This window comes from Plecotus auritus (assembly GCF_963455305.1).
Source record: "Plecotus auritus genome assembly, chromosome: 2".
Taxonomy (NCBI): Eukaryota; Metazoa; Chordata; class Mammalia; order Chiroptera; family Vespertilionidae; genus Plecotus; species Plecotus auritus.
Genome location: NC_137771.1, coordinates 24,194,367 through 24,214,473, shown reverse-complemented (window position 1 = coordinate 24,214,473; position 20,107 = coordinate 24,194,367). Strand labels below are relative to the sequence as shown.

General features: G+C 52.4%; 2 protein-coding genes across 6 annotated transcripts in view; both read left to right on the top strand.

Annotated features, from left to right (window-relative positions):
• CSF3R (colony stimulating factor 3 receptor) overlaps positions 1–11,695 on the top strand; it is a 14,443-nt gene extending 2,748 nt beyond the window's left edge. For 2 of the 5 annotated variants that reach the window (XM_080654578.1, XM_080654579.1), the window contains 15 exons: positions 913–999; positions 2,888–3,184; positions 4,074–4,197; positions 4,342–4,529; positions 5,353–5,522; positions 5,614–5,767; positions 5,866–5,945; positions 6,369–6,582; positions 7,579–7,767; positions 8,133–8,234; positions 8,849–8,995; positions 9,086–9,226; positions 9,436–9,529; positions 9,751–9,832; positions 10,255–11,695. In XM_080654578.1, coding sequence (XP_080510704.1) covers positions 933–999; positions 2,888–3,184; positions 4,074–4,197; positions 4,342–4,529; positions 5,353–5,522; positions 5,614–5,767; positions 5,866–5,945; positions 6,369–6,582; positions 7,579–7,767; positions 8,133–8,234; positions 8,849–8,995; positions 9,086–9,226; positions 9,436–9,529; positions 9,751–9,832; positions 10,255–10,734 — 2,529 coding nt within the window. In that variant the 5' untranslated portion in view covers positions 913–932 and the 3' untranslated portion in view covers positions 10,735–11,695. Of the gene's footprint in view, positions 1–912; positions 1,000–2,887; positions 3,185–3,260; positions 3,364–4,073; positions 4,198–4,341; positions 4,530–5,352; positions 5,523–5,613; positions 5,768–5,865; positions 5,946–6,368; positions 6,583–7,578; positions 7,768–8,132; positions 8,235–8,848; positions 8,996–9,085; positions 9,227–9,435; positions 9,530–9,750; positions 9,833–10,254 lie in introns of those variants that run through there. The other 3 variants (XM_080654580.1, XM_080654582.1, XM_080654581.1) reach the window with 3 other exon arrangements.
• Positions 11,696–12,634: 939 nt separating this feature from the next.
• Positions 12,635–18,946, top strand: MRPS15 (mitochondrial ribosomal protein S15). The gene is made up of 8 exons (XM_080654577.1): positions 12,635–13,064; positions 13,313–13,354; positions 14,382–14,457; positions 15,268–15,316; positions 15,807–15,891; positions 16,789–16,847; positions 18,329–18,520; positions 18,745–18,946. The coding sequence occupies exons 1-8, from the start codon at positions 12,941–12,943 to the stop codon at positions 18,877–18,879; spliced, it is 762 nt and encodes a 253-aa protein (XP_080510703.1). The 5' UTR covers positions 12,635–12,940; the 3' UTR covers positions 18,880–18,946.
• Positions 18,947–20,107: the final 1,161 nt, after the last annotated feature.

Here is a 20,107-nt window from a genome sequence, read left to right as displayed (position 1 = left end):
GCTCCGAGCCCATACAGCGTGTTTATTTTATACAGCGAGAAAAACAGGAAGTTTTACTAAAAGTCAAGACAAAGGAGATTATTCGCATTCTAGGGTGGGCCTGGGTCATATCCCCGGCACCTGGGCAGAAATGAAGGTCAAGCTGACAACACTTCTGCCTTTTGGCTGAATTTCAGCTGACAATTTTTTTTAATATATTTTATTGATTTTTTACAGAGAGGAAGGGAGAGGGAGAGTTAGAAACATCGATGAGAGAGAAACATCCATCAGCTGCCTCCTGCACGCCCCCTACTGGGGATGTGCCTGCAACCCAGGTACATGCCCTTGACCGGAATCGAACCTGGGACCTTTCAGTCCGCAGGCCGACGCTCTATCCACTGAGCCACACAGTTAGGGCTTCAGCTGACAATTTAAAGAAATGCACATGTGCCTTCCCAGGCACTCTCTACAGTCCTTGTGTTGGCTTTCCCTTCTTACCTGTTTCATTCTCCCTCCTCCCTTGCTCTGTTCCTGGGATCTTCCTAAAATAAATTGCCCGTATGCAAGCCTCATCTCAGGCTCCTCTGTGTGTGTGGGACTGGGGGAGGGGACCGGGGGGGGGAGAGGGGGAGAAACCCAGGTAAGGAAGAAGGGAAGGGGGAAATGCTGTTCCTTGCTGCTCCTTTCCCTGCTCTCTCCCGGAAGGCAATACAATAATAACAGTGCCTGTCACTTACAGTCATTTCCCATGTGCCAGGGCTCCTTCTCACAGCCCTGTGGAGTAGTATAGGCCGTTACCTCCATTTTACAGACAAAGAAACTGAGGCTCACAGAGGTCCAGTAACCTAGCCAAAGCCACACTGCGGCAGAAAAGCATTAAGCTCCGCTCTGACTCCAGAGTCCAAGGCCTTAACCGTGCCCCTCTGCTTCCAGGTAAACAGCAAGCTGGCACGATGGTGGTGGGGCTGGGAACCTGGAGCCTGGCCAGAGCTGCTCTGATCATCCTACTGCTCCCCAGAAGTGAGTGTGGCCGGGTGGGTGCTGTGGTGAGAGGGAGCTGCAGGGAGAGATTTCAGGGTTGGAGGAGAGAAGCATGTTCCTGCACTGCCACACGGCCCCTGGGGATCCTAGAGAATCCCAAGAGAATGAGACTGGGCCACAGATGTGGGGTAGCTGGGCTCCCATCACAGACTTCTGCAAGCCGCCCCCCAGGAGGAATGGTGAGGGGACCTGAGCTGGTCAGCCTGGAAAAGGCGGGGGGTGGGGGGGTGGGGGTGGCAGATCTTTCTGCTAATCTCTGCCAGGCTGTCAGAGGAACCTCTGGCTTCTGTGCCGTCTTCACGGGCAACAAAGGGATCAGGTAGGTTTCATCCTGAAATAAGGAAGCCCAGGCAGAGCCCTCCTACTACAGAAACTCTGTCTTGAGAGGTGAAGACCCTCCCATCTCTGGGGGCGTCCAAGTTGAGGCCAGGATTGACAGGGATGCTGCAAACTTCATCTGACAGTAACATTCAGGCTTTGTAGGCCATGGGCAGTCTCTGCTGCATGTTCTTATTTGGTTTTGGTTTTGTTTGTTTTTAACCCTTTAAAAATGTAAGAACCCTTCTTAGCTGGCAGGCCATACACAAACAGGGGACCCTGGCCCTGCTGTAGAAGACGTAACATCAGGTGGTGCCTTGAAGTAAACAGTTTTGCAAGGCTCCTTCCAGTCTGAAATTCTGAGTCCGCGAAGTGCTAGGAGTCCCACAAACTTGCTCTGTGACCCTGGACAAATTGTTCCTCCTCTTAGGGCCTCGACATCCCCATCAGGAAAATGGGCCGAAGGACACCTGAGAGAGGAGAGAAGGCATGGTGGGCAAAGCACAGCGCTTTATTCTATACATGTTCACCTGGGGCTACTCTGCTAGGCGCTGGGAACACAGCAGTGAGCAAAACAGCGAGGTCTCTGGCCTCACGGAACCGCGGGTCTAGCTGGGGGGACAGACAAGCAAATAATCACATGGCTATAATTATGAAGGACAATAAGAGCTTTGGGAAAGTTCAGGGGGCTTGGCCTGGTCTGGTTACATCCAAGATGCCTAAAAGTTAACCAGGTGAAAGAGAAGTGAGAGGAAAAGAGCAACAGCAGGTGCAAAGATGCTGAGATTGGAGAGAGCCTGGGCGTTTTCAAGGAATTGCAAGAAGCCAGGGTGACTGCAGCTGAGAGAGGGCGGTCTGAGCTGGAAGTGGGAGGATTAGGCGGAGCCAGGCCTCGCGGGCTGTGAGAGGCTCTGTCACTGTTCTAAGTGCCTTACACACGTGATCACACCTAATGCTTCCGTAGAAGCAGTAGGACCAGGCTCTAAACCTAGGCAGTCTAATTCCAACAGCCTTGCTCCTACCTGTAAACCGTACTGCCTTTCCGAGCAACAACGTGCCACGGCAGTGCTGAGATCGAGGTGCGGAAACAATCCGAACTGAATTCTGAAAAGCAGGCTGCGGGGCTCTTATCATTCTAATCACTGCTTCCCCCCACCTCCCCCCCCCCGCCTTGGGGCGGGTGGTGTGCCGCTGCAGGCCTGCAGGAGCTAACTGCACAACTCTCCCAAGTTCCCATTCAGGAGTTTCAGGGATGTCACACTGGTAGCTTGCCACCAGCCATGGTGGGAATATTCCACCAGGGAAAGCAGCCTGTACTACAAATCAGGATGGGTTTTTCCCTGCACAGCCGGTTGATAAACTTTTATGCACACACCACTGTCTCTGTCTCCTCCCCAAGAGCCTCTCACAGTCCCAAACACAGCACCCCACTCCAGCTCCCACATCTTGGGATGGGGGAGGCCCTGAGTCTAAGAGTACAACGGCCTAGCGTATAGCCTGGCTCTGCCAGGCAGAGGAATCACTCATGGCCCATTCTCTTCCATCCCAGGCCTGGAGGAGTGCGGGCGCATCAGCGTCTCAGCCCCCATTGTCCACCTGGGAGATGCCATCACGGCCTCCTGCATCATCAACAGGACCTGCAGCCACCTGGATCCAGAGTCACAGATTGTGTGGAAATTGGGAACAGAGCTTCATCCCGGGGGGAGGCAGCAGCGCTTGCCGGATGGGACCCAGGAATCCACCATCACCTTGCCCCACCTCAACGACCCTCGGGCCCTTCTCTCCTGCTATCTGCGCTGGGGCAACAGCCTGCAGATCCTGGACCAGGCTGAGCTGCAGGCAGGCTGTAAGTCTCCTGCTCTGCCTCCAATGCCCCCCGCCCCCCGACAATACTAATAAGAACTACTCTTCCTGGAGCTCTTGCTCAATAGCACTTTATGGGCTCCATATTAGGTCATTTTCCCTACCAGTGGATAGTGCTGTTTGGCTCCATTTTACAGATGAGAAAACTGAGGTTCAGAGAGGGTAAGTAACGTGCTGAATGAAGGTCACAAACTAATAAGGATGGAGCGAAGATTTATACCAGGCAGTGTGACCTGAGAACCAGTGTAGTAACTGCTATTCTATATGGCCGCCGAGTAAGCCCAACTCCCCAGCCACAGGAGGGTGTGCCCAGAGAAGACATTCTCTACCAGCTGGAATTGCTCCCAGCTTCTCCCCCACCCCAGTCTCAGCCTTCTGCACAAGCTGCAAAGAATGGAGTTTGTGCCAAGCCAATGCATAAGAAAAAAACAAACAAAGACAGACCAAGGTTCTTGTGTAAGAATCAATAATAGTGCTCTGAGCACTTTACATAGGTAAGTCATTCCGCCCTCACAGTAACCTAGGGGGCAGGTACATTACCATTACCCCCATTTTACAGATGAGGAAACAGAGCTGTTAAGTGACTTCAAGATCACACAGCTAATCAGTGGCAGAACCAGAGTGAAACCAGACACTGCCTGTCACTGTGAAAGGGGGTGGAGTTGAGGGGTTTGAGGCTCTGTGAAGCCTGTCCCTGTGCATGCCTGCAACTCAGTGCCCGCCCCCCGCCCTTGCTGCACGGAGACAGGCGAATAAACAAAGTGGCCCCAGAGTAGGGAATGACCCAGCGCAGGGAAACAAGCCGGTTGGTCCCAGTGGGAGCTTTCTGAGTGTCCTACCCAAAGCCCTCACTCTCCCCACCCTGTGCACAGATCCTCCCGCCACACCCCACAACCTGTCCTGCCTCATGAACCTCACCACCGAGAGCCTCACCTGCCAGTGGGAGCCAGGACCTCACACCCACCTGACTACCAACTTCACCCTAAAAAGCTTCAAGTGAGTAGGGTCTCTATTCCAGCCCCATTCCAGGGGTGGGGCATAGGTAGGACGGTGGGGTGGGGGAGACAGAGACAAAGACGGGAGGGAGAAGGGAGCCTTGCTTTCTTCCTCTGCTTGACACCAAGCCTGGCCTATTGGCAGGAGCCGGGGCAACTGCCAGGACCAGGAGGAAGCCATCCCCGACTGCGTGCCTGAGGACGGGCAGAGCCGCTGCTCCATCCCACGCAAACACCTGCGGCTCTACCAGAGTATGGGCATCTGGGTGCAGGCAGAGAACGTGCTGGGGACCAGTGTGTCCCCGAAGCTGTGCCTGGATCCCATGGACGTTGGTGGGTGATGCCCTGGGTATGGGGGAGGGAAGAGGCTCCCACAAAGGGTAGACCCAGAGAGGCACAGAGAGGGAAACACAGACCCAGAGACAGACAGACAGACAGACAGACAGACAGACAGACAGACAGACAGACACTGGAAGACCTAGGGATGGAGGAAGAGAAGAGAGACGGAGGCCAAGTGGGATGCAGTTGGAGACAGAGCTGTGGAGACACACACATGGAAGAAACACAGACACAACGAGACACATTCATTCCTTCGGCAGATTTCTTGAAGTGCCCACTAGGTGCTAGGCACTGTTCTGGGCGCCAGGGATGCAGCAGTGAACAAAAGAGCAAAATCCCTGCCCTGGAACCTTACCTTCTAGTGGGCAGAATAAATAAAACAGACTGGCAGCTGGTGATAGTGTGATGGGGACATGGAAGCGGAGGAGGGTGTGAGAGCTGGGGGTGGGGAGCAGTTGCTATTTCAGTAAGGTGGTCAGGAAGGCCTCACTGAGAAGGTGACATTTGAAAAGATCCTTGAGGGAAATGAAGGAGCAAGACACTGAGTCTGTGGAGGGAACGTGTTCCAAGAACAACCAGTGCACCCTGGGGTGAGAGTATGAAACAGACCCAGAGAGAAACAGACACATACACAGAGACAGACCCACAGAAACACGGTAACAAAGAGATGAAGAGAAAGAGCAAGAAAGAAAGACACAAGACCCCACGGATGGAGACCCAGGGAGGAAAATGGAACCACAGACAGGGAGAAGAGGGAGCTAAGGCAGGGCCTATCAGATGGGGGAGGGAAAGGGTCTGACAACCCATCTCCCTGCAGTAAAACTGGAGCCCCCCACCCTGTGGGCCCTGGACCCCAGCCCTGAGGTGGCCCCACCCCAGCCAGGCTGCCTACAGTTACACTGGGAGTCATGGAAGCCAACCCTGTACATAGACCAGAAGTGTGAGCTGCGCCACCAGCCACAGCCTGGAGGAGCCAGCTGGACCCTGGTGAGGTGGAGGGCAACCTCAAGAGCCTGGGGTGGGGGTGGCCCTGAAGGGCACAGGAATCCAGGCTCAGAGCCACGCCTTCCTCCTCCAGGTGGGCCCCCTGCCCTCCAAGACCCTTCAGCATGAGCTCTGCGGTCTCCTCCCATCCACAGCCTACACCCTGCAGATGCGCTGTACCCGCTGGCCCCTGCCTGGCCACTGGAGTGACTGGAGCCCTGGCCTGGAGCTGACCAGCGCGCAACGGGGTAAACTGGTGGTGAGGAGCTGGGAGCAGCCGTCAGGACCCAAACCCACCTCCAAAGCCCTCCCTGACCAGCACCCCCTCCTCTCACTCCATCCACAGCCCCCAATGTCAGACTGGACACATGGTGGCGGCAGAGGCAGCTGGACCACAGGACAGTGGACATGCAGCTATTCTGGAAGGTGACCCTCTGAAGCCACCCCTGAGGCTTCCTTCAACCCACACTGACCCCTGTGAGCTGGGGCTCAGGACTCCACCAGCTCTGGGTGGCTTGGATGCATTTGTGTGTGATTTGCATGCCCTTTGCATGTGCCTTGGAGGCTTCTGAAGAAGTCTCTGTTAGCAGACCCCGAAGAATCTACCTGGCACATACTAAGGCAGGACTCACCTATGGCAAAGGGTTGGCTCCACGGATAGTTAAGTGCCTGCTGCACACACCAACTTGCTTCTTCCTTCTCTCCCTCCTAGGACCTGGCACAGGGCAACAGAGGGAAACAGGGAGGAAGGGAGGAAGGCTGGCCTTCCGGGGGGTGCTCAGCTCCTGTGGTCCATCCACCCCATCAAGAAGCTCTCCCCCTATCTTTTTCCTCCTATGCCCACCACAGCCAATGCCCCTGGAGGAAGACAGCGGGCAGATCCAGGGGTACCTGGTCTCCTGGAGACCCTCAGGCCAGGCTGGAGCAGTCCCACCCCTCTGCAACACCACCGAGCTAAACTGCACCTTCCACTTGCCTCCAGAAGTCCGGGAGGTGGTCCTTGTGGCCTATAACACCGCCGGGACCTCCCACCCCACCCCAGTGGTCTTCTTGGAGAGCACAGGTAAAGGGGGCTGGCAGCTAGTAGAGCATGGTGGTTAAGCATGTACATTTGAAGGCTCAACTGCCTGGGTTCAAATCTAGTCCTGGCACTTGCTAACGGTGTGACCTGGGCAAGTTACTTAACCTCCCTGGCCTCTGTTTACTCATCCAGCAAATGGGGATGATACAGCACCTACCTCAAAGGGTTGTTGTGAAGATTACGAGTTAAGACATGTGCCTGGCACATAGTAACTGTTCAGTATGTGTTAGCTATTATTATCATGAGCCAGAACCAGGTTAAGTGATGGTGGTGCCTACACACACACACACACACACACACACACACACACACACACACACACACAGTCCATTCTGCCTAGGAAGATGATAGAGAAAGCCCTACATTTTTCCAACTGGAACACGGTCCCTGAATTAATTGGCCATTCTCCAGGGACCAGCCACCACCACCCCCAGATTCCCCTGAACATGGGTCCTCACAGGTGTGACTAACAGTAACAATAGCTAATATTCCCACTGTCTAGCTGCATACCTCAGATGTTACTTCACCTCTCGGTGTCTGTTTTCTCATTGATAAAATGGGGACAGTAGTAGTGCCCCCGTCATGGGACTGTTAGCAGACACCATGGTCTTAGGCTCTGTCGCGACCCACAGGTTGAGAACCGCTAGCAGGGTCACCTAAGACCATCGGAAAACACAGATATTTACATTACGATTCATAACAGTAGCAAAACTACAGTTATGAAGTAGCAACGAAAATAATTTTATGGTTGGGGGTCACCACAACATGAGGAACTGTATTAAAGGGTCGCGGCATTAGAAAGGTTGAGAACCACTGCTAAGGGAAGGACTTTTATCATCATTTCCATTTCACAGATGAGGAAACTGAGGCTCAGATATTGACTTGTAAGTAGCAAAGCCAGGATTTGGACCCAGGCTTCTGGCTCTAGGACCTGCATTCTTTTCACCTTCATCCCATCTTCTCCTACTCTGTCTCCAGGCCCACCCCTGGGCAGACTCCATACCATGGCCCGAGACCCTCACAGTCTCTGGGTGGGCTGGGAACCCCCCAGCCCTCCACCTCAGGGCTATGTGATTGAATGGGGCCCGGGTCCCCCCAGCCCCAGTGGCAGCCATATGACTTGGAAAATGGAGCATAATGGAAGCATTGCAGGGACCCTGCTACAAGGTGAGGCAGGCCTGGGGGAGTGGGCAGGTGGGCAGGGCTGGGAGATGGGGAGGCAGTGGGCCAGGGGCGACCTGAACCACCCTGGACAAATAGATTCCCAAGTCTTTCTTGATCCTTCACTGGTCTCACCTCATATCCTCCGAATCAGGAAGTTCCTCTTATAGTCTAACTGGATCCTCTCTTGCTACAGCTCTGACTCTGCCACCTTTCTAGCTCTCTCTTCCACTTTTTTCCCCTTACCCCTACCAAATGATCTGAAGAAGAGGCTAGGCCCAGGTTAGCCCCAACTAGAGGTCTGGGGTTAGCTCCTGATCATCAGCAGAGGTTGCCCCTAACCAGGGTGCCTCCCCATTTTCTCTCCACAGAGAACATCCGGCCCTTTCAGCTCTACGAGATCACTGTGACCACCCTCTACCAAGACACCATGGGACCCTCCCAGCGCATCTACGCCTACTCCCAAGAGATGGGTTCGTCAGCCACCAGGCCCTTCTCAGAATCTCCCCTTCTCTATCTCAAGGCCTGCCTAGGTCCCACCCACCAGGAGCAGGAGGAAGCATTTCCTTCTTCCCTGACCTCTGGCCCAAGGAGGGTTCCCCCAGTCCTAAGATCACCCCTGGCTTACACTGGACCCCTGCGGCTACAAAGAAGTCTGGTGGTGGGGTGATAGAAATCAGGCAGTGAGTTTGGCGGAATTCAGGGAGCAAGTCTGGCAAAACTCAATTGTCCTGACAGAAATAAGGTGTCACATGTGATAGAAATAGAGAGAGGGCCTGGCATAGATTCAGAGAGTGAGCAGCAGAAATCGAATAGTGAGTAGGACAAAATCAGGCCTGGTAGAAATCAGGGAGTGAGGCTTTGGAGTCAGAGAGAACCAGGTTCAGATCCTGACTTGGCCACTTATTAGCAGTAGATGGGATTTGGTCCAAGTTCCTGAGAAAATGAAGCTTGGATGGGCATCCCCTCGGACTCTGGTGTCATCCACGTCGCAGTATGTCCCAGTTCTTGGGTCTGAGGAGCCACGAGAAGTCCAGCTGGGCTCTCCACCCTGCCCCTGTCAAACTGCACCTCTCTCTTCCGGCAGCCCCCTCCTACACCCCAGAGCTGCATCTAAAGCACATTGGCAAGACCTGGGCCCAGCTGGAGTGGGTGCCCCCAGCCCCTGAGCTGGGGAGGAGCCCTCTTTCCCACTACACCATCTTCTGGACCAATGCTCAGGGCCAGTCCTTCTGTGAGTCTATCCTCAGCCCCAGAATGCCCGGGAGGGAGCAGCCTTAGAGGGAGCCTCGGCATCAGGGTGACCATTCTTCTCTGTTCCCAGCCACCATCCTTAATGCTTCCTCCCATGAGTTTGTCCTCCCTGGCCTGGAGCCTGCCAGCTTGTACCACGTCCACCTCATGGCTGCCAGCCAGGTGGGGGCCACCAACAGTACCAGCCTCACCCTGATGACCTTAGCCCCAGGTAAGGGGAGGAAGGGGCTGGCCAGACAAGGCTGTTGGGAGGGTGCCTCAGACAAAAGCTCTCCATTTTCAGAGTAGAGGAGACTTGCCTGGATCTCCTCCAAGTCCGAGGGAGGAGACCAAGCCCTACCCGTGAATCCTAATCTGAGAGAGGAGGACCAGCCTTATGCGCATGCACTCTAATCTCTCCTGGCTTTCCCCTCACCCCAGGGGAGTTCGAGCTGCACATCTTCCTGGGCCTGTTCGGCCTCCTGCTCTCGCTCATCTGCCTCTGTGGGGCTACCCGGTTCTGCTGCAGACCCAGGTGAATCCAGAGATCTCACACCCAGATACCCCTCCCCACAAGGAACTGCAGGCCCACCCCAGCCTTTCAGGCCTCAGGGCCCATGTCTGGGAGTCAGGCCCTCCCCCTTCTCCTCTCTACACTAAGCAGCCATGCCTTCAGCTGCGGGGGGGTGGGTGGGAGACCGGCTGGAAAGATGGGAGGGCATGCCTGGCCCTACCTTTACCTGCCCCCTTCTCCAGCAGGAAGAATTCCCTCTGGCCAAGTGTCCCAGACCCAGCCCACAGCAGCCTGGGCTCCTGGGTGCCTAGCATCCCTGCGGAGGTGAGAACCCTGGAGGAGGAGGGACATGGGACTGGAGGTGTGGGCCCATGTTCAAAGTGAAGAGCTGCCCCTCTGAGGATGAGTACTCAGGCCTTCCCTTCACTTCCTAGCAAGATCCACTCCCTTTGGAGTAAAGCAGACCTGAGTTTACCCAGTTTATCCCAGCTCTACCCACTTCAAAACCTCAGACAACCCACTGTGAAATGAGACTAATCCCACACAGAACTGTTGGAGAGATTCACCAAGATGAGTCTGAACAGCACTTAGCGCATAACATGAACCTATGAGGTGCTTTGCAGGTGCAAGTCTTTGAGTTTCAACAGCCACAGGAAGGTCCCCACACTGACCCAACTCAGGAAGGGACAGCGGCTGGGGCAGACATCTGAGATGAATCATGCCCTCACCCCATGTCCTGTGTCCAGGAGATCTTCCAGCTGCCCAGCCTTTGGGACACCAGCATGCCACCCATCACCAAGATCACGGTGCTGGAGGAAGAAGAGAAGAAGCCAGGGCCCTGGGAGTCCCATGAGAGCTCAGGAACCTGTGGCCTTCCCTCCCTGGTCCAGGCCTATGTGCTCCAGGGAGACCCAAGAGCATCTACTATCCAGCCCCAGTCCCAGCCAGGCAACAGTGACCAGGTCCTTTACGGGCAGGTGATGGGCAGCCCCACCGGCTCGGGACCAGTGGACTACATCCGCTGCGACTCCACTCAGCCCCTCTTGGGGGGCCTTACCCCGAGCCCCAAGTCCTATGAGAACCTCTGGTTCCAGACCAGCCCACTAAGGTCCCCAGAGCCTCTAGTCCCCCACCAGGAGGATGACTGCGTCTTTGGGCCACTGCTTGACTTCCCCCTCCTGCAGGGGCTCCAGGTCCATGGGGTAGAAGGGCTGGGGGGCTTCTAGGGCTTCCTGGGATGCCCCAGCTGGGTCTGCCTCTTGAAAGGCTTGGGCCATCAGAGAGGAGGCGAGGGTCAGAAAGCCGGTCACTAAAAAACCACCCTGCTCCAGGAAAGGCAGAAAGGCTCCCTGTTTCCCACTGTCTGAGGCCCCCAGCATCCCTCCCCATTGCCCAGTACCCAGGGGCTGGGCCTCCCACTTTAAAGCCCTCCCGGCCTGTCCACTCTAGTGCCTTTTGTGCCTCTTTCCTGTCATTTCAGTCTCTTAAACTGGTTTATGGTTCCGTTTGATTTAGTTTTATTTTAAGAAACTCTTGTGTGTGCCTGAGTCTCTGTTCTTTTTCTTTTCAGGGCCCTGGCAGTTGGGGGCGGGGGTCTGTACCTCTCAGAATTGTTGGTTGGTTGATTTTTCCCTTCATTCATTCAACCAAAATCCTACTGGCAAGCAGAGACTCAAAAATGCCTTGGCTTAGTCCATTCTCAGGGAGCTCCATTTCAGTGGAGAGTTGAAAACTGACCACTAGGACATAGTGGCCAGGGTTACCTGGAGGGAGTCACAGAGTACAACATAGGGTTACAGACCTCAGAAAAAAGTAACTTCTGTTGGGGAAATATAATTCAAAACAAAGTCTCCCAACCTAGAAAAACTTCTCTACAAAGGCAGAAAATGAAGAAGCCAGTTTTCTTACTGAATGAGCATTAAACCAGAATGTGATGTGCACCACAGTCAATTAGCTAAAGGGCTTGCAAAGACAAGAAGCAATCATACTCTTGCCCGGATGGTGTTGCTCAGTGTGTGAGCGTTGACCCATGAACCAGGAGGTCACAGTTGATTCCGGGTCAGGGCACATCCCCAGTGTGGGGCGGGCAGGAGTCAGCCGATCAATGACTCTCATCATTGATGTTTCTATCTTTCTCTCCCTCTCCCTTCCTCTCTGAAATCAATAAAAAAAGAAAGAAAACGTTTTAAAAAATCGTACTCTTTTATATAGCCAAGTGGATCTGGCTTAATGCATATATTTTCTCAAGATAAACAATAACTAGTTCTTAAGCAAGAGGACTTGACAGCACCATTTGTCACACAGGGGTCATTCTAAAGTCACCTGATAAATGGGGTAGTCACCTGTATTTGCTAACTGCATTTATCCAAAAGAAAAATAAATTTCTCATATCTTTATGAGAGGACGTAGGTTTGCAACTTGGAGCTAGGCACTAGCTGAAGTTAGGCTCCTAGCCTGCCTCCCACAGAAACTGGCGGGAGATAGGAGCACTATCCTCCTTAATGACTGCATTTCAAAGAGATGGCTCCGAGGTCCTAGAGAAAGGCATGCCCGGGTTGTAAAACTGGCAAGAGGCTTACTTAGCTTTTTATAAAATGTACACACATTTCAAAAGGGCAGAAAGAATTCACAATTAACAAGTATTCTTTTCTCCTTTTTGCAACAGGGAGAATTAAATTTTATTTCCCCTACTTTTAATTTGGATTTGTCCTTACATTTCACAAGTATTATCACTGCTACTACTTATTGGATGTTCACTATATACCAGGTGCTTCGCACACAACTGCCTCAATTAATTCTCTAACAACCTAAAAGACAGATACTGCTATTGCCACCCTCCTTGGATGGATGAGTACACCGTGGCCCAGAAAGGCTGGGTGACTTGTCCACGGAATCACATGGTGAGTAAAGGGCTGAGGTAGGATTCCAGCCCAGAGTCTGATTCCAAAGTCAGCGACCTTAACCACCAGGCTACGAAGCTGCCAGAGAGGAGGCTGAAACCCAGGGCCTCATCCTGGACTTGGGGGGTGGGGGGGCGGGGGTTGAATACTAGGAGAGAAGGCTGCAACAGACCCCACGGAAGCCCCCAAAATAATCGGGGCCGAGATCAGAAAGCAGAGTGGGATTAAGGGCGGGGTGCGTGCCCGAGAAAAAGTGGCATCTTAGAGTGTATATGGCACCGCACACGACTAACGCGGTCAGGCAACCACCAAGTCCCCCATCTCAAGCGACCACTAACTGGACTTCTCCGCTCGCGCCAGCCCTACGTCATCACCGAGTCCCGCCTCTGCAATCAGCCACTCGGTCCTCCTCTGCTCCGGTCTCGCGGCTGCACTCGATTGGTCGAGCCTGAGCCAGCATGGCGGCGCCCATGTAACCCGCCCTGCACCGCGAAGGCCACGGCGCTGCCGCCCGCTGGGGTCAAAAGATACCATGCTGAGGGCGGCGCGGAGGATACTGAGTGCCATCCGGACCCAGGCCCCAGTCCTCGGGCTGCCAGGGGGAGGGTGCGCCCGGCTTCCTTCCGACCCCCGGGTCCTCCCCTCCCCTCCCCGCGGTGAGGAGCTGAGAAACGGGACTGCAGGAGTAGGGAAAGGGTTCGGCGGAAGTGGAGGAGGGTAGGGGGGAGAGAAAGGGTGGTGGGTAGGGAAAGATTGAGACGAAGTGGGAGAGACACAGGCCGCGGGATGCAGGAGAAATGGGACGGCGTTTTGGCGTGGGGGTGCAAGCCATGGAGGAAGGGCCATAGAAAGGAATCGAGGCTGGACTATTAAGGCGATGGCCTCAGCCCTCTCTTCTGCACAGGTCTCCTCCCGGCCGCCCGCGGATATGCCATCCAGAAACGAGGTAGGAGCTCTCGGATGGGACTCGGGCAGAACTTGGGGCGGAAGAGAGAGTGCCCAGGTTTGGGGTGGCGGAGAGGCTGGAGGCGGCTAGGTAGCCACGAGGTGGTAGCCCGAGGTCCTAAAACAACCGCGTCCACCTTGTCAGCCTGAAGCCCGCGTGCGGGGCGGGGGCAGGAACCTCCCGCCTGGGTGAGAGTGGAAGTGAGCCAGGCAGGGGGAGCCTTCCCAGGCCTACCTAGGATGCAGCACCTTGCCCTCCTGAGGTTCAGGGGGTATGGTTTCCCCTCCGAGGCAGTCTGCACATTGATTGGTGAAGAGCTCTCTTACTAAGTTAATGATACTAGGCAATCACTTCCTCTCTGTCTCATTCTAAAATGAGTGTAGGAGTATCTATTTGAGCGGATCGTTGTTAGGACTCGATGATAACACATGAAAAGCATCCTTAGTACTGTGTGCAATAACGGTAGCATGTACTTGTATTTATTGCTATTCTTTGCATAGCGCAGAGTAGGGTCTGACTGGAGGGGACAGGTTGTTCTCCCCCATAGCTCTCCCTCACCTCCAAGCGAAGACACCAGGGCTGCACACACTAGGGCTGAGGGTTTCCTGTATTTGGTGCTTACAAGTGTCCTAAAGCTAGGGTTTCCTCCTCAACCCCCTTTCTTCATTCATGCAGTCAGCGGGCAGTTGTTTTGTTGAGTGCCTGTTCTGTGCTGGGCTATGGATCAGTCTGGGGGTGGGGGTTCAAAGGAAGTCACATTCAGTCCGCATCCTATTGGGGATGTGATGACCGTAGAGCCAGACAGGTGTGAGAGGTGACAATACAGGGTGTTGGGAAAGGCCATCTACTCCCAGCGTGAAATATCGGGGCAGGTGCCCAGGGAGTTTGCAGAGGAGAAACCAAGCCCACAGATATCCATGCCTTGCTGGAGACCCTGGGTGTCTCTGATAGAGTTGGTGAGAAGAGTGAAGTCTGGGAGAATGGGCAGTAAGAGTTAACTCTGGTTTTCCATCCCTCCACTTGACAGTCCCGCCCAGCCAAGATGATGACCCGCCCCCTTCCACGCTCCTCAAAGATTACCAGAACGTCCCTGGAATTGAAAAGTAAGCAGGAAAAAAGTCTCTTTGGTGAAGCAGGGGGCCCTGGGAGGATTGGCGAGGAGAGGGGGAAGATAGTGGCTTCGAGTCCCAGCCTAATATATCTGAAGCTTGATTATAGAATAGGGCCGAGAACTGTAGCAGCCCAAGCATGGTGAGGGTGAGTGGGCAGCAGGGACAGGTGGAGCTTTTGGGGCTTAACTGATTACTTTTTTTGTGCTCTGGGTGAAGACGCTATCTATTAGATACCAAGGAGGCAACATGCCTCAGGTTTTTTAGAAATCTCTCATGTCTTGATCCTCCCAAAAGTGTCGTTATAGATTATCAAGCTGCCCAATGTCATACAACTCCGATGGGACAGAGCTAGGGTTTGAATCCTGAGCCAAACGACACCAAGGCCGGGATCCTTTTGCTCGGCCCCTGTTGTAAGGTCGTAGCTGGGCAGTCCCTCCTGCCCCTCCCACTGTGCAGTGTGATTTGAGAAAGAAACAATGATTATAGAATTCAAGGGTCTCAAAACAGATTGAACCATATTCTAGCTAAATGGATATCCTTTCACCCTCCCGATGACGATCCTGGAACACTTGAGCTGACAGCCTCAATTTTCTGTAGCTCATTCCATGTTCTCAGCCCAGCAGATCAGATGCATGTTGACTTCTAATCTGTGGGAAATGGCTCCCGACTTCCAGAGAGACACATTTGTTGTAAAAGAAGTTTTTAATCATCCATGCTTTGCCAACTAAAATGAAAACAGCATTGCTTCCCTTTTCCCCTCTACCCCAACATCTTTCTCTCATTGCTATGACTTTTCCACAGGGTTGATGATGTCGTGAAAAGACTCTTGTCTTTGGAAATGGGGAATCAGGTGAGTGGCCTGTGCCAAACCTTGGCCTCCCTCGGTCCTCTCCTCTGGCACTCCCTCCTATCCTGGTAACAGCTCCCATCCCATCCATGCTTTTCAAGTAGCAGCACTTACACCAATGTCATTCTGTGTCTGCTTATTAATACCTCGAGACTGAGCGTCTCAAGGGCAGTGACAGTCTTGTTCCCCATTACACCCCTAGCACCTGACAAACAGTAGGTGCTCAATAAAGATCTGATGTCTGAATGAATGAGCAAGCTTTAGGGACATTCATCAAACAAGCCATTTCTCCTGTCAGTAGCCTTGGCCTTGGGCTCACCTGGATGTGAATAGCCATGTGGTTGGCCAGAGGCTAGGTCCTGGTAGCAGAGTGAAGTCAGGCCCTGAGCTTTATGGCCTCGTTGCTATGACTGAAGCCCATGGCCTTGGGGGTGTGAGGACCAGTTCTTATGATGGGGCAGCAGACTTCATAGATTCTCTCTATCTTCAACAGAAGGAGAAGCTAAAAATCAAGAAAGAACAATTGATGAACAAGGTTGTGGCAAACCCCGAGGACACCAGCTCCCTGGAGGCTCGAAGTTGGTTAGGGGGCTCTTGGGGAGCGGGGGTAAAGGGTGGGGGAGCTGCTAGCTGGTACTTGATCCAGGGCCCTCATCTGCAAGTACATAGGGATTAGATGTGGCTTATTAAAGGAGAGACAGGAAGAACCATGGGTAATGAAAACTGGACTTTGTATCCTGAGCTGTGTGATGTTGGAGTCAGTGCCCAGGTCCTGCCTCATAGCTCTGTGTGAGCTCAGGCAAGATTCCTCAGGAACCCAAGTTTGTCTCTCTCTCTCTCCACTCTGCAGCTAAGGTGGTGTGAAGGGACCGTGTGGTCAGAGCCAAGGTTCCCACTGCCCTGAGTACTCCAGAACTCAATGTGTGCACAGAAAGGGCCTACCATAGTTACAGCCTCTCCTTGGGACCACCTTCTGCTTTTGCCTTTGCCCATCTTTGCAGGAATCAAACAAGAGGATACCTGAGGAAGGATATTCTGGGGCTTTAGGAGATGAGTTGGTGAGAAGAGTGAAGTCTGGGAGAATGGGCAATAAGATACTTGATAATTCTGAAAACTCATTAGTTAAAAACATAGGTAAGGGTGGTAGCTGGAAGGGCTCTGAGGCAAGGAGTAGACCCTTGACAGTTCGGGAATGTCATCGTATTGCATTGGCTAGGACCTCCAGTGCAATGTCAAATCATTAGCCATGATAGCATGCATCCTAAACTAATTCCTGAATTTAATAGGAATGCTCTAAAGTTTTACTGTAAAAATGCTTGAGATGTTAAAAGTCAGTGCTTTGGGAATTACAGAGAGCTGTACAAAAGCCTTGGTGATTGTTATTCCTTGAGGTCTTAATACATAACCCAGGCCCCAGGCCCGGGCCGTTCCTTCCTCTGTGCCCAGCTCTCATCCTCTGTGGTTTGTGGTTTCAGTTGTTGCCTTGACTGTGAAGATCCGCAATTATGAAGAACACATGCAGAAACATCGAAAGGTAAGCCTTGAGCATCGCTCACAGCTAAACACCAGCAACTGGGCCAGAGGAGTCTAAGAGGTAAAGGGCTCTGGGTCCTAAGAGTCAGCTTAATATGCCAGGAGGCTATAGCACCAGAGTGCCCACTCCTCAGTGAGGAAAACATTTCCTTTCTGCCTCCAGTAGAGAAATGGAAGCCTTTCAGGGCTGTGCTGCATGTCACCAATGGTCAAAAACACAAACTTTAGAGCATGGTCACAGTGTCTGGCACCTAGTGGATGCTCAGTAACTATTTGTTGAATGCATGAATAGGGTTAAATTGCTCTGGGTTCAAATCCAAGCTCTGCCACTTCCACTTAACTAGTTAGGTGATTCTAGGAAAGTTATTTTACATGTCTGAACCTCAGTTCTGTCCATAAAATGGGGATCATAATATCTACTGACAGGATTACAAGGACTATCGATAATAATAAAAGGGTAATATGCTAATTAGACTAGGTGTCTTCTGGACGTCATTCCAGACATCCTTCCTGACCAAGCCAGGGCCAGAGGAAAGCCAGCCCGGGTCCCAGGTGCCTGCTGGTGGCCGGAGGAGGGAAGCCCAGGTCCCAGGTGCTGGAGGGAAGCTGGTGCAGGCAGCCAGAGGAAGGAAGGCCTACTCTTGCACGAATTTTCATGCATCGGGCCTCTAGTATGACATAAAAGCAGCCAACATGATGCAAATAAAGTATTTAGGCTTCTTCCTAAATATTTTACATGCATTAGCTCATTTAACCTTTATATCCATCTTTCTATCCCATTTTACAGAGGAATAATCTAGGCCTGGAGTGGTTAAGTTATTCTCAAGGCACAGCACTAGGAAATGAGTGCTAGGACTTGAAAGTAAGTCATCTGATTCCAGGGCCCATATTCTTAACCATTATGCCATATCTCAGCACAATGTCGGGCATGGAGCTGCTGTAATTAGGCAGTTGCTAGTATTCTTAATAAACACAGCTTGTGAATACAGACTGGTCCAGCTCCAGGCTGGCATCTCAATGTTCTCTGGAAGCTGGTTGAGCCTGTTCCTTGGAGGTCAGAGTTTTGTTCTAGAGTGTGGAACACCAAGTTTTCTCATGGAGCAGTACCTGGCTGTGGGTAGGGGTCTCCAAGAGAGTGAAAGTTCTTCCCTCCTCTCCACTCCATCTGAAAGTTTGCTGAGTTGTGGAGAGGCTGAGTGAGTAGTGTAAAGTAGAGAAAGAGCATGAGATTTAGAGTGAGACGAGTATACCAATATTCAAGACCTGATAACATTGTTGAGCCTTTATTTTCCCATCTGTAAAATGGGAATAACAATAACAATACCTACCTCAGAGTTGCACTAGTATTTGCAGGAGATTGTTGGGAGACTTCAGTGAGGTAATGAAATTACTATATGAGTGGTGTGCCACTCATATAGTATTATATAAATAAGTGCACCACTTATTTATATAATACTGAAAGGGATACCAACCTTCTTACAGGACAAAGCTCTCAAGCGCTATCTGATGATGAGCATTGACCAGAGGCAAAAGATGCTCAAAAACCTCCGTAAGACCAACTACAATGTCTTTGAGAAGACGTGCAAGGACCTGGGGATTGAGTACATCTTCCCCCCTATGTACTATCGAAAAGCCCACCGCCGCTGGGCAACCAAGAAGGCTTTGTGCATTCGGGTATGAGTCCAAATTGCTGCTTTGGTTGGTCCGTTCTGGGACTGTGTTGGAAAAAGCAGAAAGGAGGGGTTGTCTCTTTCTGATAAAGGCATGGAACTGGCGTCAAGGCCTTAACCCCATGGAGAAGGTTGTGTTGACCAGCTGGGAGAGTCAGTTCCCAGCCCATTTGCTCCCAGTCAGAGGTTTTACACAGAATTACAAAGTCTTTTCTTTGTAATTTCCAGGTTTACCAGGAGACTCAAAAGCGAAAGAAGCAAAAAAGGGCCTTAAAAGCAGCAGCAGCAGCCCGGAAACAACGCCTGATGAACCTAATAAGCTCTGCCAAAGCTGAACCAGAGGCAATCAAGGAAAACCAATAAATTTTGTTCAAGTTTTATCTTTCTGTCTTGAAAAATAATAGAAGGTGGGGCTCTTTGTGGCCTGAGGAGGAGTTCATTCATTGTCATTCAGCTCTAGGATCCAAGGGTTGTCTGAGGCAGAATTCCTGCCCTCGCACATCAGGCAGGACACAACTCTCATAGCATCTCACACATGCACAACTCCTTGCCATCCAGGTGGTATTTCAGTGGAGATAAGACCACAGCAGCACAGAGGAAGCATGATGGCTGGCTTCTGGGTGAGAAGGCCAGGGAAGTGTAGATGACTATAGAAAGGTAGTTGGAGACAGTGGAGTGCCCTGAAGGCCATCTTACCAAATAGCAGGAAGACGCTGAAGGGATATGTCATGTTGAAAGTGGTGTCTTCTGAAATTTAGCCTAGCAGCCAGTATGGCTGGAGGAGAGAAAGGAGCAGTAATATGGAGGAACTTAGCAATGCAGACAGAGAAAGAAATAGAGGAAAATAGGAGAAAGATTTTGGTGGAAAAAGCAGAACTTGGTGACTGATAATAGGACCCAGGGCGATAGAGTTGGAAGCCAAGGCTCAGGTTTCAAGTCCGAATGACTGGAGGGAAAAATGATTAGGTCTTACAAATATTGAAATTTTACAAAAATGGTTGCTCATCAACTTAAAAATGTGCCGCAGATGAAGGAAAGGTGATCCTGGAACGCAAGATGGGGGTGAAGGATGGGAAGCTGCTTAGCAGCAGAAAGGAGGGGCGCTTGGGAGTCCCCAGCACATCCTCCAGGAGCGCGCCTGGTTTGCTTCAGGGGATATAGACCAGTGGGGCTCCACTCCAAGAGGCACTAGGGAGGAAATGCAAATAATTCAAGGACTTCTGATCCTTGCCCCATCTAAAAGAAGAGTTAGTTACCATTAGTGCTTTCATGGCACTTGACAAGATCTCATTGATTCTACAGCAACCCGATGAGCTGGGTGTCCTTTCCAATTTAAGAAAAAGGAAGCTCCGCCTCTAAATGGCTGCGCGGTCGCACTCTCGGCTCGGAGAATGCTCTAAAGATTCGCCTGGGTTGTCCTCGTTCTCGGGCACCTGCGCACGCGGCCGGGCTGGATGAGGGGTGTCACATTCCTCGGCGCCAGCCCCTGTCGCCCACTAGCCTTGCCCGGCCCTAGCCCCTCCGCGCAGCTTCCGAACGTCAAAACCAGCGCTCCCGGCCGGGGCCCGCCTCCGGCTCGGACCAATCCACC

Bases quoted from the DNA above. Each gene is read 5' to 3' on its own strand.
- MRPS15 (XM_080654577.1), top strand. From the start codon at position 12,941: ATGCTGAGGGCGGCGCGGAGGATACTGAGTGCCATCCGGACCCAGGCC. The intron at 13,355-14,381 runs GTAGGAGCTCTC...TCCACTTGACAG, and splicing joins ATATGCCATCCAGAAACGAG to TCCCGCCCAGCCAAGATGAT. The intron at 16,848-18,328 runs GTAAGCCTTGAG...ACCTTCTTACAG, and splicing joins ACATGCAGAAACATCGAAAG to GACAAAGCTCTCAAGCGCTA.